Source organism: Orcinus orca, chromosome 10, assembly GCF_937001465.1.
Source record: "Orcinus orca chromosome 10, mOrcOrc1.1, whole genome shotgun sequence".
In the NCBI taxonomy this organism is placed as follows: domain Eukaryota; kingdom Metazoa; phylum Chordata; class Mammalia; order Artiodactyla; family Delphinidae; genus Orcinus; species Orcinus orca.
This window is the reverse complement of record NC_064568.1, coordinates 30,726,960-30,750,279: the sequence shown is the minus strand read 5'-3', so window position 1 is coordinate 30,750,279 and position 23,320 is coordinate 30,726,960. Positions and strand designations below refer to the sequence as shown.

The window sequence follows — 23,320 nt, the reverse complement described above, 5'->3', positions numbered from 1 at the left end:
GTCCACGGGATGAGGGACCCACCTTGTGAGTTTCCCTGCCCTCAGAATCACAGTGCCTGTGGTCCACTGCCTGAGAACCGTTGCCTTTTATTTTGTCAAGTGTTACAATATTTTGTGCTGGTCTGGTACCAGGTTCTCCATCATGACCAGAAGTAGAAGTCCAACTCACAGCTGAACACTGTCTCCCTACGTTTATCTTGGAATGCTCATGAGGACCCTGAGAAAAAGGACTTGACCATCCTCATTTAACAAGTGAGGAAACCACGGTTCGGATGGGTGCAGTAACTTTCCCAAATGGCAGAGCGCTAGAGCCAGAAACTAGTTTTCTGGACTCCAGAGCCCATGTTTTGTCCCAGTACTACCCCTGCTTTCAGTGGGAAAGCTAAAATCAAAACTAAATTTCACTGTCACCATCACCAAAACAGCGTTTTCTGAGCCCATTGATATATTCCCCTATGTCCCATTTCTCACCGTGTACCTTATTCCTGTTTCTGCCACTGACCCCCTGGTCTGGCTGATCCTCACCCTTCACACGGATGAGTATAGTCATCTCCAAGGGGGCTTCCACTGTTTTCTTCCCAGAACACTTTTGCTGACTTCCTTTCTTGCTCTGCTGCCTTCAGTGGCGCCCTGTGACCCACAGCGGCACTTCTCAAAATGCAGAATGAAGACCTGCACCTTAGGGAATGCTGGAGCCCACAGCTCTGCTCTCGAAGACCCACAGCTGCAAGCGTGAACATGTAGCGGCACCGCAGCAAAGAAACTTGTTTAACCAGACTCAACCCAGATTGCTGGCCCCAAAACCCTTAGCTCATCGAATCCCTACTAAAATCTTGTGGAACACCCTGGAAAATGTTGGACCACAGAGTCAAGGCTAGTCTTTCTGTCTGCCTTTCCGTCCTTCTACATTTCAACCTCCTGTCTCAATTTCATTTCCCACAACTTCTTGTCACAAGCCACGCTCTCCCCCATACCTGTGTATCCCTTCTAGCTATAAGAATGATATAAGCCTGCAGCTCCGACTTTCTGTGAGGGGGGACTGGCCCCGAAATGGGATCAACCAAAGGAGAATGAAGCCATGAGGAAGAGAGGAACTAGGTTTTGAAGACCTAATTTAAAACCCTGGATCCAGCCTTGCCTGAAGCCATTACTCCTGGACTTTCTGCTATAAGAGCTGATAAATTCTCTCTTCTTCCCTTTTAACTCAGGGCTCCTGCAACCAAAAGAGCACTTGGCTGGTACATTTTTCCAACCGTCTGATAAGTTTTCCGAGATTGAGCACTACGTCCTGTCCGTTTCTGCTCTGCCTCGGGACCGTGGTACTAAGGGTTGGGGTTCAGGTGTTTCTTAAATGTCATGAGCCATTGTCCCACAAAGGCCACTTTTCTTGGTCCAGCATATGACTAGATGTTGGCAATGTGAAAGTAACCTCACAGTTGCCAGCTCTGAGTTTTCTCCTGGACGGTGGGGTTGAGGAAATGGGTGGGGAAAATTCAAACATGAGATATCCCACCTCCTGTATTCACACCTTGGTGTAATCCCCTCCCTCCGAGTGTGGGTGGGACCTGTGACTTGATTCTAACAATAGACTGTGGCAAAGGTGATGGCATGTCACTCTCATAATTATGGTACTGTGTGTGTGTGTGTCTCGCTAGCACGCACTGACAAAGAGATTCTCCTTGCTGACTCGATGAAGTGAGCAGACATGTTGAGATGCCCACATGGCCAGAACTGCTGGCAGCCTCTAGAACTGTGGGTGGCCTCAAGGACCTGAGGAGAGCCTCCGATCAACAACCAGCAAACATCTGGGGCCCTCTGTCCTACAACCACAGGAAATGAATTCTGCTAACAACCTGAATGAGCTCAGAAGCAGATCCTTCCCCAGTCAAGCCTCCAGATGAGAGCCCAGCCTGACCAACCCCTTGTGAGTCTCTGAGCAGAGGATGCAGCTAAGGCAGGCCACGACTCCAGCCCGTGGAAACTGTGATAAATGTGTGCTGTCTGAAGCTGCCGATTTTGTGGTAATTTGTTATACTACAATAGAAAATCAGTACAATGGAATTTGGAGAGAGATCTGAGTTTTATTTCTGCCTCACCTGCCAGCAGTGTGACCTTAACGTGAGTCACATCACTGCTCCAAGCCCCTAGCTTTTTCCTTTATGAACAGGTGCAGAATTGGGAGAATTAGAGCTAACGCACGCAAAGCACCCAGCACGGGGCCAGCCTGGAACACAGTAGATGCTCAATAAATAGCAGTTAAGAGTTATGCTTAATTTGCTTCATTTTTCTAAATTTTTAGTACTTATCATGATTACTTTGATATATAGAAAAGATAATTTTGCTTCAAACAATTAAGGGGATTTACTTATCTAAGAACACAGAGCTGGTCAACAGTAGAGCAGGATGACCGCCCGAGAATCCCACGCGGGTCTCTTTCCCAAACATCCCCTTCCTCATACCTGGAGTAACAATAGCAGCCCAACAACAACTACCCAAAGAGCCAGGCACCTCACCTGTACCAAATGTGCAAGGTGTTATCATTATCCCCATTGTACAGATGAAGAAACTAGGGCTCAGAGAGGTTGAGTCACTTGCCCAACGTCCCACAGCTGCCAAGTGGCAGAGCTGGGATTTGCCTCCCACACCTGCAAGGAACCACCCAGTCCACAGCATCCAAACCTGGCTTGGATTCTCCCCCAGACCCCCCATGGGGGTCTGGGGGACAACAGGGCTTTCTGGAACGGGGCAAGGGCAAGGAAATCAGCAGCAAGGCCTGGCCCCAGATCCCATTACGCCAGGGGAGATCGCGTTTCCCCCGATCTGGCGCCATGAGCAGGGCAGAGAAGCGGGCAGGCAGCCACTTCCCTGGTTATTCAAGTAGAAAATTACAGGTGCCCAGAATAGCCTGGGCATTCTTTTATTTATGAATAACCAGTGAGTCCATGGAGCTGGAATGGGGGCTTACATGCGTTTTTTTCCACTGGCCACGTTCCTGAGATCTGCAGGGTTCCCTAGCTCTCTCAGGGGACTCTCTCACGAGCTGGGGGAACTGGCAGGATTGGGCTGTTTTCAGGACACGGTCATGGGAAAAGGAGAGACCACCATGTCCTTCTTGCTTCTTGCTGTGTGACCTTGGGCAAATGGCCTAGCCCTTCTGGGACTTCATTTCTTCTGTAAAATGGGGTAAGTCCTAAACTTACAGAAATGTTTTACTTTCTTCTGAGCATAAAATTAACACTTGCTCATTGTCAACAATGTAGAAAGTGCAAAAAAAAAAAAAAAAACCACCACACACAATGACCATTATATCCCATCACCCCTAATTAAGATAATCAGGGTTAACATTTGGTATATATCCTTCCAGTCTTTCTTTCTATGCATATGTAAAAAAATGACGGGTAGAGCCCAATCCCTGAGCCCCTGTGCTCTAGAAATGGAACCCTCGCTTGCAGTCAACAAATATTAGTCAACCAGTATTTATCGAGCACTGCCCCAGGCCATGGGGTGGCTTAGAAGCGGGTTACCTCAACACCCCCCGACGTTCTGCTCTACAGCCCTCTGCAGACAACCCCCAACCCCGAGCCACCTGAGGGGTTGGTGGGAGGGAAAGCCATTTTGCAGGACTCAGACACAGATGTGAGGCCTGGAGTCTCCTGGCAGGACATCCCCCAAGCCTGATGCACAGACAGGCTGGCCTGGGCCTGGCTTGTTGACCCCTGACTCTCCTCCCTGGAGGGTCAATGTGGGAAGTTGCTGCCCTCTCCCGGGGCTGTGTCTTGACTAGTTAATATGTGAAGCGCTGAGAAATGGCACCTGACACGCAGTGGGTGGTCAATATATCTTAGCTGCCTCTATGACTATTACATCGTTATTATTCCTAGTTGGGAGCTAGACAGCCTGAGCCCGTTCCCTTGTGGAGACTGATTTGTACTGAACTTGAGGAAACAGCAGCTGAATCACTTGCAGGATGGAAGTCACGACAGCACTAACGACAGCCACTTCCTTTTATCAGGCACAGCACTGGGGGCCAGATGCTCTGCAGAATCATCTCACTTGCTGCCTACAGACACCACACTAAATGGTTATCTCTAGTCCCCATTCACGGATGAGGAGACTAAGGCTCAGAGGTGTTAAGTAACTCTCCCAAGCACACACAGCTGGCAGGTGGCAAACAGGGACTTTATCCCAGGTTTATCCAATGCAGGATCCCTCATCCAGGAGGCTCAGTCTGTTGGGGTGAGGAGGTCCTGGTCCCTGCCCCCAGGGAGCTCACCGCCTGGTGGCAGAAGCCCCAGTTTGGAACTTTCAAGTTCCTTGAGTTTGCTGAGGGTTAGGGGGAGAAAGCTGTGGGCTCTGGATTTAGGCTGCCTTTGTGTAGATCCCTACTCTGACATCTCCTAGCCCTGTCACCCGTTTAGGTGTGGGGCATAGTAAGTGCTCAGTAAATCCAACTGCTAATAAGTTATCACTGATATTGTTCCCAGAGGACTTACTGAAATTCCAAGGGCCCCTGAGTGGCAGGCAGAACTGTGGCTCCTTTCGCTCAAGGAAACTTGGGCCTTTGCCCAGCATTTGGGCTTGGTTGCTTTGTGCCCGACAATGCTGTCCTCAGTCTGGGCTGCTGCATACATGAGCCCCAACGTGAAAAGAGGTGGCTGAACAGCACGTGGCTCTGCCCAAAGACCCCCAGCATCCGCTCCATCCACTCTACTTCCCCCTCCTGGTCTGAGATCAGCAGAATTTTGACAGCCAACCTTGTACTCCCAGAGAGGGTGCTGTTCTGAGCAGGTAGAGGGGTAGCTAGTGTGGTTTCAACAGGACCAGCCAGGCCATGGTAACATTTGCCCACCTGGATCAGGCAGATAGTCTTCAACCAGGCAGATCTTAACTTTCTGCAGCCTCTCTTTATGGGCAGGTACCTGGTAGAAACTCAGCCCAAAGAGCCATGACAGGTTGATCTAGAGAAGCGAGGGAACTGCTGCTTCAGGGCTTGCTTCCTGGCTCTGGGAAGCACTGCCACACTGGGCAGTGATGCTGGGGCAAGTCCATGGCTCAGAGAGTGGGCTTTGAGACGGCTGCCTGCCTGGGTCTGATTCCTAGGTTCACTGCTGACCTGCTGTGTGACCTTGAGCCAGGCACCTAACCTCTCTGAGCTCAGTTTCCCATCTGTAAAATGGGGATAACAGTAATGCCGACTTCATGGGGTTGTTGTGAGATGGTACCTGGCACATAATAATTACTAATTAAATGGGATATTATTTCCATGAAATGAAGTTGTTTAAAGCCCTATGGGTCCCAGTTGCCAAGCTGCTCTGTATGAGAATGAAGAATGAGACAAGTCACATTCTGCAGATTATATTTTCTGCAGCTGAGATTCTTGTCTCTGGGAAATGTTGTCCCTTAAGGACCTGACATGGCCATGCTCCCTCTTCTTAGAGAGTCTGCACATCCTCATGTACACATCGCATTTTGTACCCTACTTCACAGAAACCCACCCATGGGCCTAAAAGTGGAATTTATCCCAAGGAAAGGATAAACGGTATGCACCAAAATACATCTAATAGGATGTGGTAGTACAACAAATAAATACCCCCAAATCAAGTATTGGTCAGGCACATTGCGGCAGGTCCCTATTAGCAGAACATGATGAACCCATGAGAAAGGAACTGACGGGAAAGGACGGGTGTGATCTATTGTGCAGTCTGGACAGCAAGTCCTAAGAGATCTTGCTTATAACACAGGTGACAACGTGAGCTACAGAGTCTGAAAGGATTCGCACCACGTGTCAGCAATAGTTATACTGGACAGAAGAATAACGGGTGATTTTCTTTGTCTTTTCTGTACTTTATGATTTTTCTATCATACAGTATTTGAGTATTAAATAAGAAAAATTTTAAATTAGAGGAGCAAAGTCCTCTTTTTAAAGTGATAAAGATGGAGTGTTGTGGAAAGTTTGGAACACAAAGAGAACTAAAAACCCCAATTCAAGTATTTCCTTCCCCTCATGTTTACTGTCACCCATCTTTATGCACTGCTGGGAGTCAGTTTATCTGACTGCACTAGCAGCCCTGTGCAGTCTGTTCCCCCATAGGAAGCACATCTGCTGGACCCTCCTCTGACTCCTCGGCCATCCGTGGAGCACAGGAGTCCGTTTCTGTTGCTCTCCCCCCTGCCCCCATCACCGCCTCCACCCCTGGGCTTCAGTTATGTCTTCAGAGGACACATACTGCTGATGGTGGCAGCTCCATATCGCCAGCCCGCCCGGGGGAGCCGACCGACTCTGATCCGATAAAATAACGAAACAGAAATAGGAGCCCTTTGTTGAGCCCTTACAGTATGCCAAGTGCTGTGTTCCGTAGGTTCTGTTATGAACCCATTTCACATGCGGGAAAGCTGAGGTCAAGGAGGTAGCCAGGGTCACAAAGCTAGTGAGCAGGGCAGCCAGGAATCAGCCGAGGTCCTCCTGACTCCATGGCGCAGGCCAATAATGCGGCGCTAACACGGTCTCCACCAGGCTAACCTCAGACTTCCACGCCCAGCTCCTTGACCTGCTTCCCCGGGCCTGTGGCCTCCATCGTCCTCGCTCCTACAGCACTCACCCCCGCCCTGGCCCTACCCAGCTTCTGCCTCTGTCTCTTCGCCTGGAAACTTGTCACCCTCCCCTTGGCCCGGCTCACTCCTCCAGGGCTCTGTTTAGACAGCACCTTCTCTGGGAAGCCTTCCCGGATGCCCTTGCCCCACCTCCCAGGGTTGGGCACCCTCAGGCCATTCCCTCCCTGTGAGGGGGTAAACTTGGAGGAGGCCCGCTCTCTGCAGGAGACTGTCCTTACACTGCCCTCCCAAGGAGCCTGGCCTCCCATGGCCGCCCCGTCCTTGCCCTGGGACGCCGGAGCCTTTGCAGGGCAGAAGGCAGGAAGCTTCAGCCCTTATGGCCAGTCCAAGGTCTGCATGTCACATCTGACCCAGACAGCCTCTGGCGCAGCTCCTGCAGGTGTCTGCCGCCCCTGGGATGCAGGCCTGGGCTCACAGTGCCAGTGGGCAGGACTGGGCCAGCAAGGTCACCCTGAGACATTTCTCTCTCTCTCTCCAGTGTTCACCTGGGTGAGGCATCTCTGGAAAAACTGCCACTGGAACTTTCCACTGACTCTGGCCTGGCTCTGGAATGGCAAGATTCAGAGAGGGAGCCCGTGGTCATTTCAGGCCCGAGTCCCTTACCTGCTCGGGCCCAGTCTAGACCCACAGAGAGGAGATGTCTGTAGCACATGGGCTCAAAATAATTCCAGTGCCACCAGGCCCCGGCTGTGGGATTTTGGAGCCCTGCTTAGGATATTTTTTGCGTCAGTGTATGAGTGGATTGGCCTTTAATTTACTTTTCTTTTACTGTCCTTATTGAACTTTGATATCAAAATTATTTTACCATAAAATGAAGTGGGGTGTGTTCCCTCATGGGGTTTTTTGTGTGTGTGTGTGTGTCTGTTTTTGTTTGTTTTTTTACACTAAAAGACATTTCAAAAGCTCAAACATACTTAAAAACTTTTCAGACAACTAAAAAGTTGTAGATTTTGAAACGATCACTATTTATCAAAGACGCATTTTTAAAGAGGAAAAACTGAAGGAGGCAAGAATATACAATGGACACGAGCAAGACAGCCGCCTTACTAAGTAATGCTGGGAAAACTGGACAGCCACATGCAGAACAGAGACCAGAATATTCCCTCATACCACAAACACAAATAAACTCAAAGTGAACTACAGACCCAAAAGCAAGACCTAAACCACAAAACTCCCAGGAGAGAACACAGTCAGAACACCACCTGACACGACCACAGCAATATTCCCCTGGTCTCCCAAGGCAAAAGAGACAAAAGCAAAAACAAACCAGTTACACCGAACCAAACTCGAAAGCCCCTGCACAGCAAAGGAAATCATCAACAAAACGAACACAACCCACTGAATAGGAGAAAATACCCACAAACGACACGACCAACAAGGGGTCAGCAACTAAAATGTACAACAGTTCATACAACTCAACACCCAAAAAGCAAACAACCCAGTCAAATAATGAACAGAAGACCTAAACATTTTTTTCCAGAGACAATATACAGCTAGCCAATGGGCACATGAAGAGACTCGCAACATCACTCATCATAAGAGAAAAGCAAATCAAAAGCACAATGAGATAACACCCCACACCTGCCAGAATGGCCATCATCAAAAAGTCAACGAATAACAAATGTGGGCAAGGACGTGGAGAAAAGCGAACCCTCCCCTCATACACTGTTGGTAGAAATGTAAATTGGTTCAGCCATTATGGAAGACAGCATGGGGGCTCCTCAAAACTAAAAATATAACAACTGTATGACTGAGCAACCCCACTCCTGGGTGTGTATGTGGAAGAAATGAAGACACTAATTCGAAAAGGTAAATGCACCCCAATGTTCCTAGCAGCACCATTTACAATAGCCAGTAGATGGGAGCAACCCAAGTACTCATTCACAGACACATGGATTATGGTGTGGGGTATATACACACAATGGAATATTTCTCAGCTGTAAAAAAGAATGCAGTTCAGCTATTTGCAGCAACGTGGATGGACCTAGACAGCACCATGCTTAGTGAAATAAGTCAGATGGAAAAAGACAAACGCTTTGGGCTTCCCTGGTGGCGCAGACGTTAAGAATCCGCCTGCCAGTGCAGGAGACATGGGTTCAAGCCCTGGTCCGGGAAGATCCCACATGCCGCAGAGCAACTAAGCCCGTGCACCACAACTACTGAGCCTGCGCTCTAGAGCCCGCGAGCCACAACTACTCAAGTCCGTGTGCCTAGGGCCCGTGCTCCGCAACAGGAGAAGCCACTGCAATGAGAAGCCTGCGCACCACAACGAAGAGTAGCCCCCGCTCGCCACAACCGGAGAAAAGCCCGCGTTCAGCAATGAAGACCCAACACAGCCAAAAATAAGATTAAAAAAAAAAGACAAACACGATAATGTCACTTATATGTGGAATCTAAAAAATAAATGTATATAGCAAAACAGAAACAGACTCACAGATGCAAAAAACCAACTAGTGATTACCAGTGGGGAGAGGGAAGGAGGGAGGGCGGTGGGCTACACCCCGCAGGCCTGCAAGCCTTGTAGTTGGCCAGCCTCGAGAGCGCGAAGAAAGAGCCTGGAGACGGTGACAGAGACATCAAAGGCTTATTGTGTAGGGGGTCTTACATGTCTGAAGCAGAAGGTCCTGGAGCCACACTCCAGCCTGTAACGCACGCAGGCAGGTCACGGCAGCCATCTTTGCTATTCAGGGAAGAAGGCGGCTCACATTTATAGGGGAATTGACGGTCAGGTTAGTTCATCAGTTACCAGGGAAACCAGCAGCTGGGACATATCCCGCACAGCCCCTCGGGTTAACGAGCATCACTAGGGCAGATGTTTCCCTTTAATAAGCGAGCAGGAGGAGCCGTTCTGGCCTAAGGATTAGATCAATCACGAGCTAAGCACGTTCACGTGAGCAGGTGTAGGTGAAGCCGGGGCTGGCCGAACGGGGGATGCACAGAGAGCAACAGAACAGCCATCTCGAGTGGTCTGACCGTACACTTCACCCCTACATACCCTGCACGACCCTTACCACCTTGGCCTTCCTCCTACAATCCCTGGGGTCGGGTATGTAGAGGTGCAATGCAGCCAAATACAAGTACAAAACAAATGCAATACAGAGTCCAAGGGGTGGGCAGACTTTGGAGCCAAGCGCTTACTGAGTCAAGTTTTCATGCAAGTCCAAAGGAGGATGACAGCGGCATCTCGCTGTAGACCCAGCAATCATAGCAGTGAGGCCACCACTGTCGCCCAGTTGCTCAGACTAGGGACAAAATGTAAGATGTTTAAGAGGTGCAATGCAGGGAAGATCAAGACCATTAAGCAAAATACAAGCACTAGCAGCATTCTGAGATAACACCACCCCTGCCAGTGGTTTTGTCCTGGCCTACGGTTCCATACCACCTGTCCACCCTCAGGTCCCACAGCCAGTGCCAAATACCGAAGCGGTGGTAAAACGACTGACCACGGGGTTGATATAATGTTGCCTTTCTCCCGTAGGGGGCTCAGATTAATTACCTTAGTAGTCTTATTTGTGGCCGGGGTAGAAGACAGGTGAAATCTGTAAGCGCCTTTCTAATCTTACTCCTCATGGGGCAGCAAACCCAAACCACCAGGGGTTTACCTGCCCATCCCAGGGCCATTTTATGTATTCGCCTGGGGGTAGATCCTGCAGCAAGGGCAGGCACTGGGACGATTGCTCCTGGGATGTGTCCATGTCTGGAGAGAACGGGTTTCCCATCTCAGCTGTCGTTTAAGCAGTCCATTCATCCTTTCAATTAGCCCAGCAGCAGTGGGGTTGTAGGGTAGGTGGCAATGCCAGCGTATGTCACTTTTATTGGCCCGTGCCTGAACTTCATGGATGGTAAAGTGGGTTTCTTGGTCACTATCAATGTCCATGGGGGTCCTTTATATCGGGCACAGCTGTTCTAGACCCCCAATGGTGGTTTTGGGCATTGCTCGACGACTTGGGTAGACCTTTTGTAACGTCTTCCACCTGTTGTAACACATCACAGACGGCGTATAGCTGTCTTCCATTATACTGTATCATTGCTCTGCCCCTTCCACAGGTGGGACCAGGAGCCCAACGGTACTCTTATTATTTTGCCATTGTCACAGGCCCCAACCAACCCCTTCGGGGTAACTGGCCACGTCCAATTCACAAGCCTATCCCTGAGTTAATATCCCTAAAGCTTGTGACTGTAGTTGTTTAGGGGTGGTGGGTTGGGAGTATGCTTGTCTTACGCAACCAAATAACACCCAGATATCTGATAGATAATCCAGGTCCTTGGGTTTTGTCTGTATGTACCAGCCATCCCTCGTGCAGTCAGATGAGCCACGAGTATGGGGCTGCTACATTTAAACTGGAAAGAGACTCTGAGGTTAATAGGAGATCATCACTGTGATGGAACAGAAAGACATTTCCCATGGTGGTCAGCCGCCACAGGGCCCTACAGGCTAGTGGACGGCCTCCTCGGGATCACCCCCCGCAACTTCCCGTACCCTGTCTTCATTTCCCCACATCTCGGGTGCTCACGGGAATTGTCTCGGCTCCCTGGCTGGCTCACCAATCGTTGGGCTGCACCTCGCAGGCCTTCAAGCCTTGTAGCTGCCCAGCCTTGAGACCGAAGAAAGAGCCCAGAGACAGTGACAGAGACATCAAAGGCTTCTTGGGTAGGGGATCTTACAGGTCTGAAGCAAAAGGCCCTGGAGCCCCACCGTGTTCGGCAGGTGGGCAGGCCATGGCCACCATCTCCCTCCCTCATTTGCTATTGCCTAGATGACTTTGTATAAAACCAAACTGATGAATAGCTTTAAAGTTTAATAGAACTCCCCTATAAAACTGATGGGCTGATGGTGTCTTTGTGGAAGATTAACTCCTGATTTAATTTCTTTAAGTGTTATTAACTATTCAGGTTTTTTATTTCTCCTTAAGCCAATTTTGTTCAACAATATGTTTTAGATGTTTCTAGAAAGTTTAAAAATGTACGGGCATAAAGTCAGCCATATCATTCTCTACTGTCTTTTTTAAAGAACCAGCTTTTGGCTGTATTGATCTTCATTATCATATATTTGTTTTCCACTTCTTTAGTTTCTGCTCTTATTTTTATTTTCTCATGACTTCCACGTTCTCTGGATTGGTTCTGTTGTTATTTTACCAACTGCTTAACTTTGACATTTAGCTCATTAAATATCAGCCTTCTTTTCTGTCTACACTTAAAACTATAAACTTCCCCTTCAATTCTATTTTACCTGCATCCCACACATTTTGATATATAGTATTTTCATTATCGTTCAGGTCTAAAGATGTTGTAGATGTGTACTCTGATGCGTATGATTCTTTGGTATCTGGACTTCTTTTGTAATCTAGAATGTGGTCAATGTTTGTAAATGCTCATGAGTGCTTGAAAAAAATTTATAGCTTTCTAAATATATCTTTTACATCAAACTTGCTGTTTTTTAAAAGGAAAGCAATAATGAGATACCAGTATACACCCACCAGGTTCACAAAAATTAAAAAGCGTGAAAAATAGAAAATATTGGTAAAGATGGGGGGGGTAACTGAACACTTATATACTGCTGGTAGGAGTGTAATTTGCTATAACCACCTTGGCTTTATTTTGTAAACATGCAAAGCGTGCAGAATATGCCCCCCAAATATGCTACTTTGGCATAAGGATTATTTTGAGCTAAAGACACTTGAAAAACAGCAGATGTGAGAAGGGCCCTCTGACCTCTCCTTTTCTTCCCGAAAGCAGGAGATAAAACTCCCTTGTGAAAGATGCCTTTCTTATACCAGGAGGAAAGAAACATTCTTATCACCAGAGACAAGGAATTGAGGGCAAGAGAAATCTGTACAAACAGATCTTGTTAAAATAACTCTTATTTTCCTTTAGTGCCACCCCTCCCCCATTTATTTCAGTTACTTTTCCACAATTGCTATTCTTTGTTCAACCAGGTATATAAGCACTTGGACCTATCCACTTCTGGAGTCTTCATTTTCCTATGGGGACTCCCACGTACGTGTAAAATCCTTACACTTTTTTCCTGTTATTCTTTTTTGGGTTGATTTAATTCTCAGGCCCAGCGGAGACCCTAAAGGTAGAGGTAAAGTTTTGGCAGGTGAGAATGTATGTGCCCTCAGATTCAGTGACCCTACTTCTAGATCCACACCTGAGAGACATATGGGCACACTGAGATATGCAAGAAAGTTCACAGGAACATTTTTTGTAATGGCAGATGTTCTGGGAACAAGGCAAGTGTCCACCAACAGCAGTGTGGCTAGATGATTGTGGCATATTTAAACAATGACACACTATACAACCTGGCAAATACCTTACAGATGCACACAGCAAAGGGCATCAATCTCAGGAACATACGGTAAGTGAAAAAAACAGATTACAGACAAATACGCCCATCCCATTTATGCAAAGCTGGAATCTCAACAGTCTAGAACCTAGGGATTCTGGGATGATGTCTGGGAGGGAAAGAGGTGTCCTCTGAGAGCGGAAAGCAGGGGAAACATGGGCAGAGGCCCGGGGTCTTCCCGGATAATGGCTGGCCGCTTTTTTCTTTAGCTAGTGGTTAGATACACGAGTGTTTGTGGGTCACGCTTTGTTATACCTCATATATGCATGTTTTCCAAATAATCTTTTGCTGTTACTTAATATTTAATCAAAATGATTTTTAAAACTTAACAATTATAATAAAAAATTTTGTTTACCTATCCAAAACTCATCTCTGAGGAAGAATGTGACAGATATTATGCAAGGACCAATTCATTCCATACTATCGTCCCAGGAAAGACTGAATCCAGTTATATAAAAGGACCCAAGAGGGATTCTGGAAGAAAGAAAAGAACTAATCTCAGGTGTGACCTCACCTGGGGACTCCTGAGGGCAAGGGCTGAGGCTGGGTGTTCTCGGGAAGGTCCTGCTTGAAAGAGCTCCCAGGCCTAAGGATTTAGAGTACCTGGGTACGGTTCCCCAAGCAGGTGCTTCTAAACATAGGAAGCCTGTCGCTCCCAGATCAGGCCTGGCTGGGCCAACTGATGTGATGCGCTGAGATGAGCAAGGCCACGTGCCACACATGCTCTTGTCAGCGATGTTCCTGGGAGTGGGAGCTCCCAGGACACTCCTCCCTGCAAGCCTGAGAGTTTCTTCTTGATCCCCTCATGGACTTTGAGCACCAATGCAAGTCCCAAGCTTGCTGGGTGTCAGAAACTACATCTCCATCATTTTGAGGTCCTGCTCTTTCTTCCTCTGCTCCAGGGCTGCTAGAGGTAGAGGGCTCATGGTGGTGGGAGTGGGGTGCTAAGACATCAGGAGGAGGCAGTGGTCCCTGGGGCCATCTCCATGTTCACATCCAACTGTAGTATGGTAGACGGTACAATTTGAATTTTCAATTTTATGGCAGTGGATGGCGAAGGCCTGTGTGAAGGGCTCCTTTTTCTAATTCTTGTTGGTCAACCATTCAGCGCGGCCTGTACTCTCTGTCCCCCTGGGCCGACCGTGCCCCTGGGACTGGACTGGGCTCTCCTTCATACCCCGGGCCTGAGGCAGCCTCTGGCTCAGAGTGGACACTCAGGAAATATTCGTGAGTTCCCTGGATGGTAGCTATGGATTCATTTATTCATTCATTCATTCACTCATGCCTCGTGTATGTCACCTAGCAACCAGAGGGAGTGACGGAAGGTTCCTGCCCTCATGGAGCTGACATGCTGCTTGGGAAAGCCTGATATGAAACAGTTAAAGAAATAGCCAAGTAAGTTCTGTGAAGCGACTGTAGGACTGGGGACCACGATAGGGGTAGTTTAGCTGGAGGGGTCAGGGACAGCCTCTGTGCGATGAAACCTGAAGGAGGTGGAGGGAACAGCAGAGACAGAGGCTCTGAGGTGGGGAAGAGCTTGGCTTGTTGGAGAAGCATGTGCAGTGCAGTGTGGCTGAAGCGGAGTGCGTGAGAGCCAGCATCTCAGGAGGCCAGGCCGGAGCGAGGCCACAGAGGGCCCGGTGGTTGTGGATTTCCCTGTAGCTGCTCATGAAGAGTTTTGCTCAGAACAGAGGATCAGATTCTGAATCAAAATAGATTGCTCTGGGTCTCCCACGTGGGAAGCCACTGCAATGAATGGGCTCTAAAATGAACTGCAGTCCCTGGAAGAGCAGCCAGGAGAGAACGAACAGGCTCCAGCTAGAGTGACATGTAACTTCAGGTGGCTAAGAAGAGGTCCAGGGGTCCAGTGAGGTGAGGGTCACAGTTATGGGTTGAATTGTTTCCCCCCAAAAGATACGTTGAAACCCTAGCTCCTGTACCTGTGAACGTCACCTTATTTGGAAACAGGGTCTTTGAAGATGTAATCAAGTTAAAATGAGGGTGGGCCCTGAGCTGATACAACTAGTGTCCTTTCAGGAAGAGGAGAAGAGACACAGACAGACACACGAGGAGAACGCCACGTGACAACGGCAGCAGACTCTGGAGTGATGCGTCTACAACCGAGGCCAGAAGGCAGAGAACGGAGTCTCCTCCAGAGCCTTCAGGGGAAGCACGGCTCTGCCGGCACCTTGATTTCAGGCTTCCAGCCTCCAGGACTGTGAGAGAACACATTTCTGTGGTTTTCAGCCACCCAGCCCTAGGAAACCAATACGTCACTTCCCAGTGCCTGTGATTAGAGTCTCCATGGGACCCTCACAAATGCTGACCTGATGGCAGGACTCCCCATGAAGGTTTGCCCCATCGTATACCCCAAAATGCCCCTAAGGTGTTCCCAAGAGCTCAAGTGCATAAGGAACGCCTGTGGGGTGATCCCTTAAAACAGCAGGCGCCTCCTGGCTTCTGGCTGAGTTCCGCAGGCTCTGGGCATGACATCCCTTGTGGGATGCCCCCGGGCCCGTCCTGAGTTTCCTTGGGAGCAGGATGTCACCAAGTCCAAGCCAGCCTCTCTTGGCTTCCCTGGGGCGGCCTCGCTGATTGTTTTTGGCTCCCCTCGGACTTTAGATGAAGAAGAAAAGCTCCAGCTCCTTGCCCTTTCCCTCTGCCCCAGGCCTGAGATCTGATCTCTCGCTTGAACAAAGCCCCTCGTTCATGTCAGCTTGGGAGACACAGTGTTCTGAAAGCAGATCCCTGGGCCCCAGCGAGGGAGCTGCTTCTGGGCTTCTGCCTTCTCAAAAGCTGCCTTTTGATTTGGTCCCTCCTGCCCCACCTCCAAGCCCTTTCACCATGGAAATTAAACTCTTCTGAACTTTAAGGCCCTTCTGCTGCTGCTCCCAGCGGGACTGGAGCAACCACCGGCTAGTAACTCTACCCGCAAGGTGAAGATTCATTCTGGCTGGAGGTGCAGTTTCATCCTGAGGCGCAAAAAAACAAGTCGAGGAGAACATGGGCTGAAGAGCCAGAGGACCTGGGTTCAAGTCCCACCTCTGGCGCTTGCTGGGTGTGTGAACCGAGCAGTGAATTCACCCTCCCTGTATCTGGATCTTTGCCTTGGTGAAATAAGGGCTCCATACCTCTGCTGTGAGGATTCTGTGGGAGCTCAGTTATTGGAAAACTTTCTTATTCTTCTTCAGGAAGTGCCTGTTGTACAGATGAGAAGTTTGGAGTCCTGAGAGGAATTGGGACTCCTTAGGCTTCTGAACCATTCGGGGTGGGTTCAGTCCCTCCTGCAGGCGTAGACCAAGGTCCAGCTGTGCTGTGTGAAGTTTTCGCAAGCCCTTAGCTTTGGTGCGTGTGGGAGGAATCTAAAGGCCAGCCAGGAGCTTCCCTGACTGCTCCCCTCTCTTTGCGGCCCCCCTCCTGTGCCCTGGGTCCTCTGTGTTCCCCTCATCAGAGCACCCGGCACCGGCCCTGTCATTGCTGGTGACTCATTTCTCTCCTGCTGGGTTGTACACCCCTAGGGCAGGGCCTGAGTCCTGTTCACTGGTCTGTCTCTGGTGCCTGGGACCCTGGGACCCAGGAGGTGCCCAGTCAACATTTGTTGAGTGAATGATGAACAATCAATGAGGGATTTTGCATTTGGCCAGGAAACCGTGCAGGTGGAAGGTCTGTGTGTGTGTGTGTGTGTATGTGTGTGCGTGTGCGTGTGTGTGTGCGTGTGTGTGTGTGGTGGGCAGGTGGAAGTGGGGTGGGGAATCTGGGAATTTGGGTCAGAGACTTAAAACCATTGGAAGGAACGGAGGGGACGTGTGGGAAGAGTGGAGGGACCCAGGCCGTGTCCTTTCCACTAGCCCAAGGTTCTGTGTGGATCCTCCGTGAGCTTGGCCCTCAACCCCACCCTCAAGTCACTTCCATGAGGACCCAGACTCCCTCTCTCCTTCCCTTCCTTCCTCAGTTTGTTGAGCATCTACTATGTGCTAGGTACTGGGGACACAGTGGGGAGTCAAACATTACACTCAATCTCCCTTCCCTCAGGGATAAATCATAGAACTAAGTATGAAATTGCAACAGTGGTCAGCGCAGTAGAGAGAGCTTTGAGAGCCTAATGGGTTTGTCCTAGTCCACAGGACTAGGGTGCAATGGGGTCCCCATAGGAGCTTTATTCTCTTCTGATCTCCCTGGCCCCTTCCCAGCTACCCCTGCTAATCCTCCAGATTTAGTAAAACATGTGGACCTAGTTATGCAAATGCAGCTCTGAGACAAGCTTGCCCCTTTCCCTGCTTATCTAAGCCCCTTGTCCTGTGTGGACATTTGAGGTCCATGCAGGGAAGGCTTCCTAGAAGAAGTGTCACCTGAGCTGGCATCTTTCTTTCTTTCTCCTTCAATGTCTTCCCCACCCCAGCTGGACTTCCAGCCGTAAAGACACACAGGGAAAGTTTCAGTCTTGGAAAAGGTGATTGAAGGGCTTTAAGTGATGGCATTGTATAATTACAACACTCCTGCCTCTAGGCAGACCTAACCAGGGCCTGTGCACAAACCTCCAATGGCAGAGGGGGAGATGGCTTTCCATCCCTACGAACCCATACACTCATTACTTTTGTGCAGTGCCCAACCTGTATATCTGTTCAGGCAATTCTTGAACCCAGCTTGGGGAAGCCAGGGGCAGAGGAGAATTAAAGCTCCATTAGGGGGCCCTGGGGGACAGTAAAACTGTGCCCTTTTCCTGCTTCCCAAGGTCTCTCCGCCTGCCTTCAAATGCCCCTTTCTGCTGCCCAGAACGATGAATCCTTGAGTGTCGCTCATCCATGACATGGGCATGGCAGCCTCTGCCTTGCTGGGCTGGGAGGGCTGAAGGGAAGCATGTGAAAGCACCCAGCATAGGGGCTGGCAGGGTCGGTGCTCAGAAACTACTATCCCTTCGCCTCATCTTCCTTCACACCTTGTGATGGAATGTCTGTCAGGTGTGCAGTCGGAACTCAACACACACCGGCCCTAAGAACACTTACAAGAGCAGGTGGGCAGGTGCTGGACCTGGAACTCAGGGAAGGGCTGGATGTGTGGATAGCAGTTGGGAGTGCCTTCCAGGCAGCCGCTGGTGTGAGCGGAGCCTGAGAGGCTGGAGGGATGCTGGGAGGTGAGGGCTCAGCGAGGAGCAGACCTCTGTTTTGGTGGGGGTGAGGAGAGGGCCTCCCGACAACCTTCTCCTCTTGTCCTCAAGCCTCCCACTCCGAGTCCTTTGGGAAGCCAGTGGTGGACTCCCCATGGTGCTGAGGAGTGGGGCGCTTGGCCTCCTTCCCACTCACAGAAGCAGTCTGAGGCGGTGGGCAGAGAGGGGGTGATGGGTTAGTGCGGATGGCGAGGGCCTCCTAACACGGTCCCCCTGCCCTGCTCAGCTGGGGGCTGGTGAGCAGGAACCCTCCCTGGGGCCGGGGCTGGGGGGACCCCTCCATCACTGGTGGGGATACGTGTTTGGGGAGCCAGTGGAGCCCTGCCGGATGTGTGCCTTTTGGGCTCTATGAGAACGAACACTCCCTTCCAGGCCATTTATCAAATTTAGCCATCTCTCCCATATTTTTTCCCTTTTGTTTCAGCCAAGGAAACTTTCTTCTAATGAAGATGAATGCAGAGCACTGAGCATCTTGGCAAACATCAACAGAGTCGTTCAGGGAAGTGAAAACCCTGGGTGGTGCTGAGTTTGGAGAAATATTTCAGAGAGTGCTAAGTGTCCTAGCCCTCAAGGGGTGTCTGAGGCCTGTGGGAGTTGCTTTTCCTGGACCCCTTGATGCCCAAGGACCTGCCACCTCACTGTCGCAAGGACTTAAAACAAGGCTCCATCCAGGACATGTTGCGTGCACTCATCTCTCTAGAATCAATGCATGCCCAACTGGCCAATGTTTGCAGCTTCTGGAATGTTCCAAACAGTTAGATACATTGCTTCCATGTATTGAAAATGCCTTCATTTGATCATTGCAAAAATCCTGAGTGTGGCTTGGGTAACTACTTTGTAGATTAAAAACTGCTGAGTTCAAGGGAAGTTCATAACTTGCCCAGGACGAACAGAAGCCGCAATGTCTGTGTTTTGACTCTTGGTCCAGCACTCTTTCTGCCTCACCCTCAAACTTTTCAATTTCTTCCCATTGTCTCTGTTTACACCATGGTCAGAGACACCACCATCACCTCTCCCTCTGGGTGGGGCACTATGATCAAATGCCCAGCATCCATCTTCCCCTCTCACATTGAGTTTTGGGGGGATGACATTGGGGGATTGATCTCCAGCCCCAAGGGGTCTCTGGTTGGCTTCAACCAATCATAGGGTCCCACTTCCATCATTTGCCAGCAGCAGGTTCAGGATTCCAGGCGAAGCCAATGCCCTTGGCATTCCCCACGGGGAAAGGGCTGCTTTAGGAATGGGCATGTGACAATTTGAGCCAATGAAATTCAAGAAAACCTTGGCTGTGGGTTTCTAGAAAAAGTCCTTGAGACATTACTGCGCCATTGGATTTCCACTTAGGGAACCCAATACATTTCCTTATTGTTTCGACCAGGTGGGGTTGGGTTTTCCACTCCTTGCAGCAGACAGCATTGTAAGTGAAATCCAAGTTATGGGGATTTCAGCAGCCACCTCCAACCTGGAGTCCTCACACCCAGTCCCCATGCTGCAGCTGGAGGTGGTCTTGACGCTCATCTGACCAGTCAGCCCCGTCTCTACTGTTACATGGGCTGTTCCCACCTATCATTATTTGCCTGCCTGTCAGTCTCCCCAACTAACAGAGAAGGCTGTGAGGGCAGGGACCATCCCTTTCCATCCCTGGCTCAGTTCCCAGCACAGGGCAGCAGGTACCCACTTAATAGTCTACTGCGGAAGGCTGGGGCCGGAGAGAATGAAGATGCAGTGGATAGAGTTAGGTACCAGGAGAGAGTGCATTTAGTGGGCAGGAGTCATCTCCAAGGTGCAGCTCCATCCCCTCTTCATGGTGCTGGGGAAGGAGCTCCATGGCCTCTCTGGAGCTGCCAGGCATTGCAGAAATGCCCTGGTCCTGGCTGCATGGCCCTGTGCAAGTCCTTCCTCTCTCTGGCCTCAGTCTTCCCAGCTGTTCAACGGGGAGGGGATTGGGCCACATCACCAAGGGTTTTCCAGAGCTGTTATGTTGTGACTATGATTAAACCATAACTATGGGAGGGGGTCTGGGGATCTCCTGAGGACACTAGGGTGAACTTTATGGGACAAGCCAGTGGGAGAATAAATGCATGGGTGATAAGGATTATATTCCACATAGCAGGCCTGTTACACATCACACAAAGACCCGTGGCGCTGTTGCTTCCAGAAAGACAGAGAGAGGTGGGCATGTTGGGGGTTGGGTGGGGTTGGTCCACAGATGGAGGACTCTCCAGAGGGGGCCTGGCCTGGGCTTGCTCACAGCCTTTGCTCCAGGCTGGCTCACCACTGACCAGCTGGAGGAAGCACGTTTGCTGGATTCCAGCTTTTACATCTGCCATTGGGTTTGATATTGATGCCCTCATTGGCTCAAAGGAAGAGTTGTGAGGCTCAGAAGAGGACGCAGGTACGAGAGGATCCAATTCAGGGAGAGACAACGTGGACTGAGTGCCTGTTTTGTCCCAGGCATGACATCATTTAGGTTTTACGATCATCTGAGGATTATTATCTTTTGTTTACTAAGGTAGAATCTGAGACTCAGAGAGGTGTGTTGACTTGTTCAAGGTTACAGAGGATGTGGAGGGACTGACTCAGGCCTGTCTGACTCTACAGATCCTGTTCCCAGTCACTGTACCCTGCTGCCTTCTCCCTGGGAGGGCTATCCCTGGGCAGGAGAAGGGCTTGGCCCAGGAATAGGTTTGGCTTTCAACCTGGGACGAGTTCTGACTGACCGGTATGGGAGTGGGATGCTGTGTTGAGGACTCTGAAGCTGTCTAGACTTAGTGGGAAAGTGTGCAGGAATGGACTGTGATGTCTGCCACGGATGAAGAAATAGGGAGAGGTAGTACGTGAGCTACACTTTCCCATTCCTGGGCTAGACCTTGTTAGGGTCTTTTCTAGGCCTGGGAAGCTGGCTTGCAAGATGACTCCCCGCCTTCATATTCAGCACAGATAGGATCTAGAGACTGAGCTCATTCTCCTCTGGGAGAGGAAGAGTGTTCCTGAAAGAGGGGATTGGCTGGGGCCAGGGCTCAAGGCTTGGCTGGGAAGGCAGCTCTGGGACTCCCAGGGGCTGTGTCAGATCATCGACCTGCCCTGACGGCAGGTGACCCACACTTACCCCTGCAGGCAAGAGTGAGCATTGCAGGGGGGTAGCGAGGGCGGGGAGTGACGGCCCCAGAATATCAAGCTTTTAGGGTAAGGCTGCTGGGAATGCTGAGGGAAGGCAGCAGATTCCAGGCCCGACTCCGCATGTGAAACAATGGGAGGTGGGAAGCAGAGGCCAGCACTAGGAGGTCCCTAGGGGTTATCTAGCCCAACACTCCCATTTTGCAAATGGAGAAACTGAGGTCCAGAGTGCTTCCTCCACGACGTCCACGATGTGTTTTTCTTCAAATTTAAAAAATGTGGGATGGGCTGGGTTGGCAGAAAGTTTGGAGTCAAGCAGAAGGGAATTCAAATCCTGCCCTTTGTCCCACTAGCTGCATGACCCTGGCTAAGAAATCACGTCTTGCCTCTGAGTCTTAGTTCCCTGCCTTTAATGGAATAGGTCATCACGAGTTGGCTGAGGGCTAGAGCCTCCGTGTATCGGGCCCTCTGGGTGTCAGGCAGCATGATAAGTACTTTACCGGCATTATCTCACGGAACCTCCCATGAGACGGGTACCAGCCCCACTTTACAGGTGAGAAGCTGGGATCCAGAGGGGCTTAGTTCCTCACCGCAGTTATTAGGAGGAAGAACTGGGATCTGGGATCGCAGTCCCGGCCAGTGTAGGCTGTGAGCATGTACCAGAATCCCCCGGGAGCCGGTGAGTAAACTCAGATTCCCCCTCCCTCCCCAGAGGCTCGGACCTGGGAGGTCTGGGTGTGCCCTGAGAAGGCGACTGTTAAACAAGCCCCCCCCACCCCATCTTAAACGCTGAGGCAGGGGGTCTACAGACCTTATTTTCAGAAATGCCGCACTGGCTGTGTTATCTATAGCCACCCCCTTCCCAGTGGAGATCCCAGACTTAGAAGGTGATGGATAATAATATGAAGAGAATTCTATTAACAACAGATTAGAGCCTGTATATAGCCCACTATGTGCTAGGCACTCTTTCAAACACTTTCCATGGTTCTTTTAATTCTCACGACAAGCCTCTGAGGTCGTGGCTACTATTGTCCTCACTTCACAGACGAGGAGCTGAGTTACAGAAATCAGTAGCAATTGGTTGGCCAACTTAATTACAAGGATCGTTATTTTTTCTCTTGCTCCTGCACCCACCTGGGCCAGGCTCCCCTGGCGCTCGGGGAGGGGCGTCAGGGAGCCTGTATGCAGGGCAGTAAAGAGGTGTGTGTGTAGAAGACCAGGGAGGGCTGGGCAGCCCAGGTCTGTTTCAGAGATGGAGAGATCCGACTCCAGCCTTGCCCTGAGCCTCAGCCAGGTTTCTAGATGCAAATCTTAGCTGTGAGCTCAGGGAGGGAGGCCGGTGGGCAGTGCCCGGCTGAGGCTCCGGGGAGCCGGCGGGCGGTGGGTGAGGGCTCCCACCTGGCTCATGCAGCCTCCCTTCCCGTGGCCAGGGCCCCAGCAGGACCCTCAGGGGCTCCTACCTTCTTCCCCTGGGCAGCTCCCATGGCACGAAGAGGGCGCCAGGCCTGGGGGTCCTCACTGCGGTGCTGTCTCAGGAGCCGGGGCCCGAGGGGTTCCCTGGGCCAGCGCCCCCCGTCCTCCGGCGGCTCATTCTTCTCAGGCACAAAGGCGGCTTTCACAGCTGCTCTAAGCCGGCAGCTCCTCAGACAGGCTTAGGGTGATTGATCCTGACCGAGGGGCCCGGTGTCCCCAGGCGGCCACATGCCCTCCTGGGGTCCCTGTGGCTTCTCAGGGCTTCTCCTGCACCCCCGCCCCTCTCAGGAGGGGACACTGAGGCAGTCGGGGTTGGGGAGAAGCAGAGCGGTCCTCTGCCCTCTGTAGCCGGCAGCTCGGCAGGCGGGTGACCTCTGGCGGCCCGGCGGGCAGGCCTTGACCTTCTCGCCAGCAGACTGGCCCAGACGGTGGAGGCTGCGTGGGGCGGCCGGGGCGGGGGATCGGGCGGGCTTGTGTGGGGATGTGACCTTCAGGCTGCTCAGCCCCATTAATAATAGATCTCAGAAGACACTCGGGGCCGGGGCTCTCCCCGAGCAGAGACGCTGCGAGCAGAACCCTTCATTCACTGGGGCGGCTGTCCAGGCAGG

General features: G+C 50.8%; 1 protein-coding gene across 2 annotated transcripts in view; it reads right to left on the bottom strand.

Annotated features, from left to right (window-relative positions):
* FAM107A (family with sequence similarity 107 member A) overlaps window positions 1-23,044 on the bottom strand; it is a 79,717-nt gene extending 56,673 nt beyond the window's left edge. The window contains exon 1 of one of the 2 annotated variants that reach the window (XR_007479448.1): window positions 22,700-23,044. Coding sequence is in view for 1 of the 2 variants with exons in the window: in XM_033424710.2 (XP_033280601.1) it covers window positions 22,700-22,723 (24 nt within the window). In the remaining variant the exon portion in view is untranslated. The remainder of the gene's footprint in view (window positions 1-22,699) is intronic. The other variant, XM_033424710.2, reaches the window with a different exon arrangement.
* Window positions 23,045-23,320: the final 276 nt, after the last annotated feature.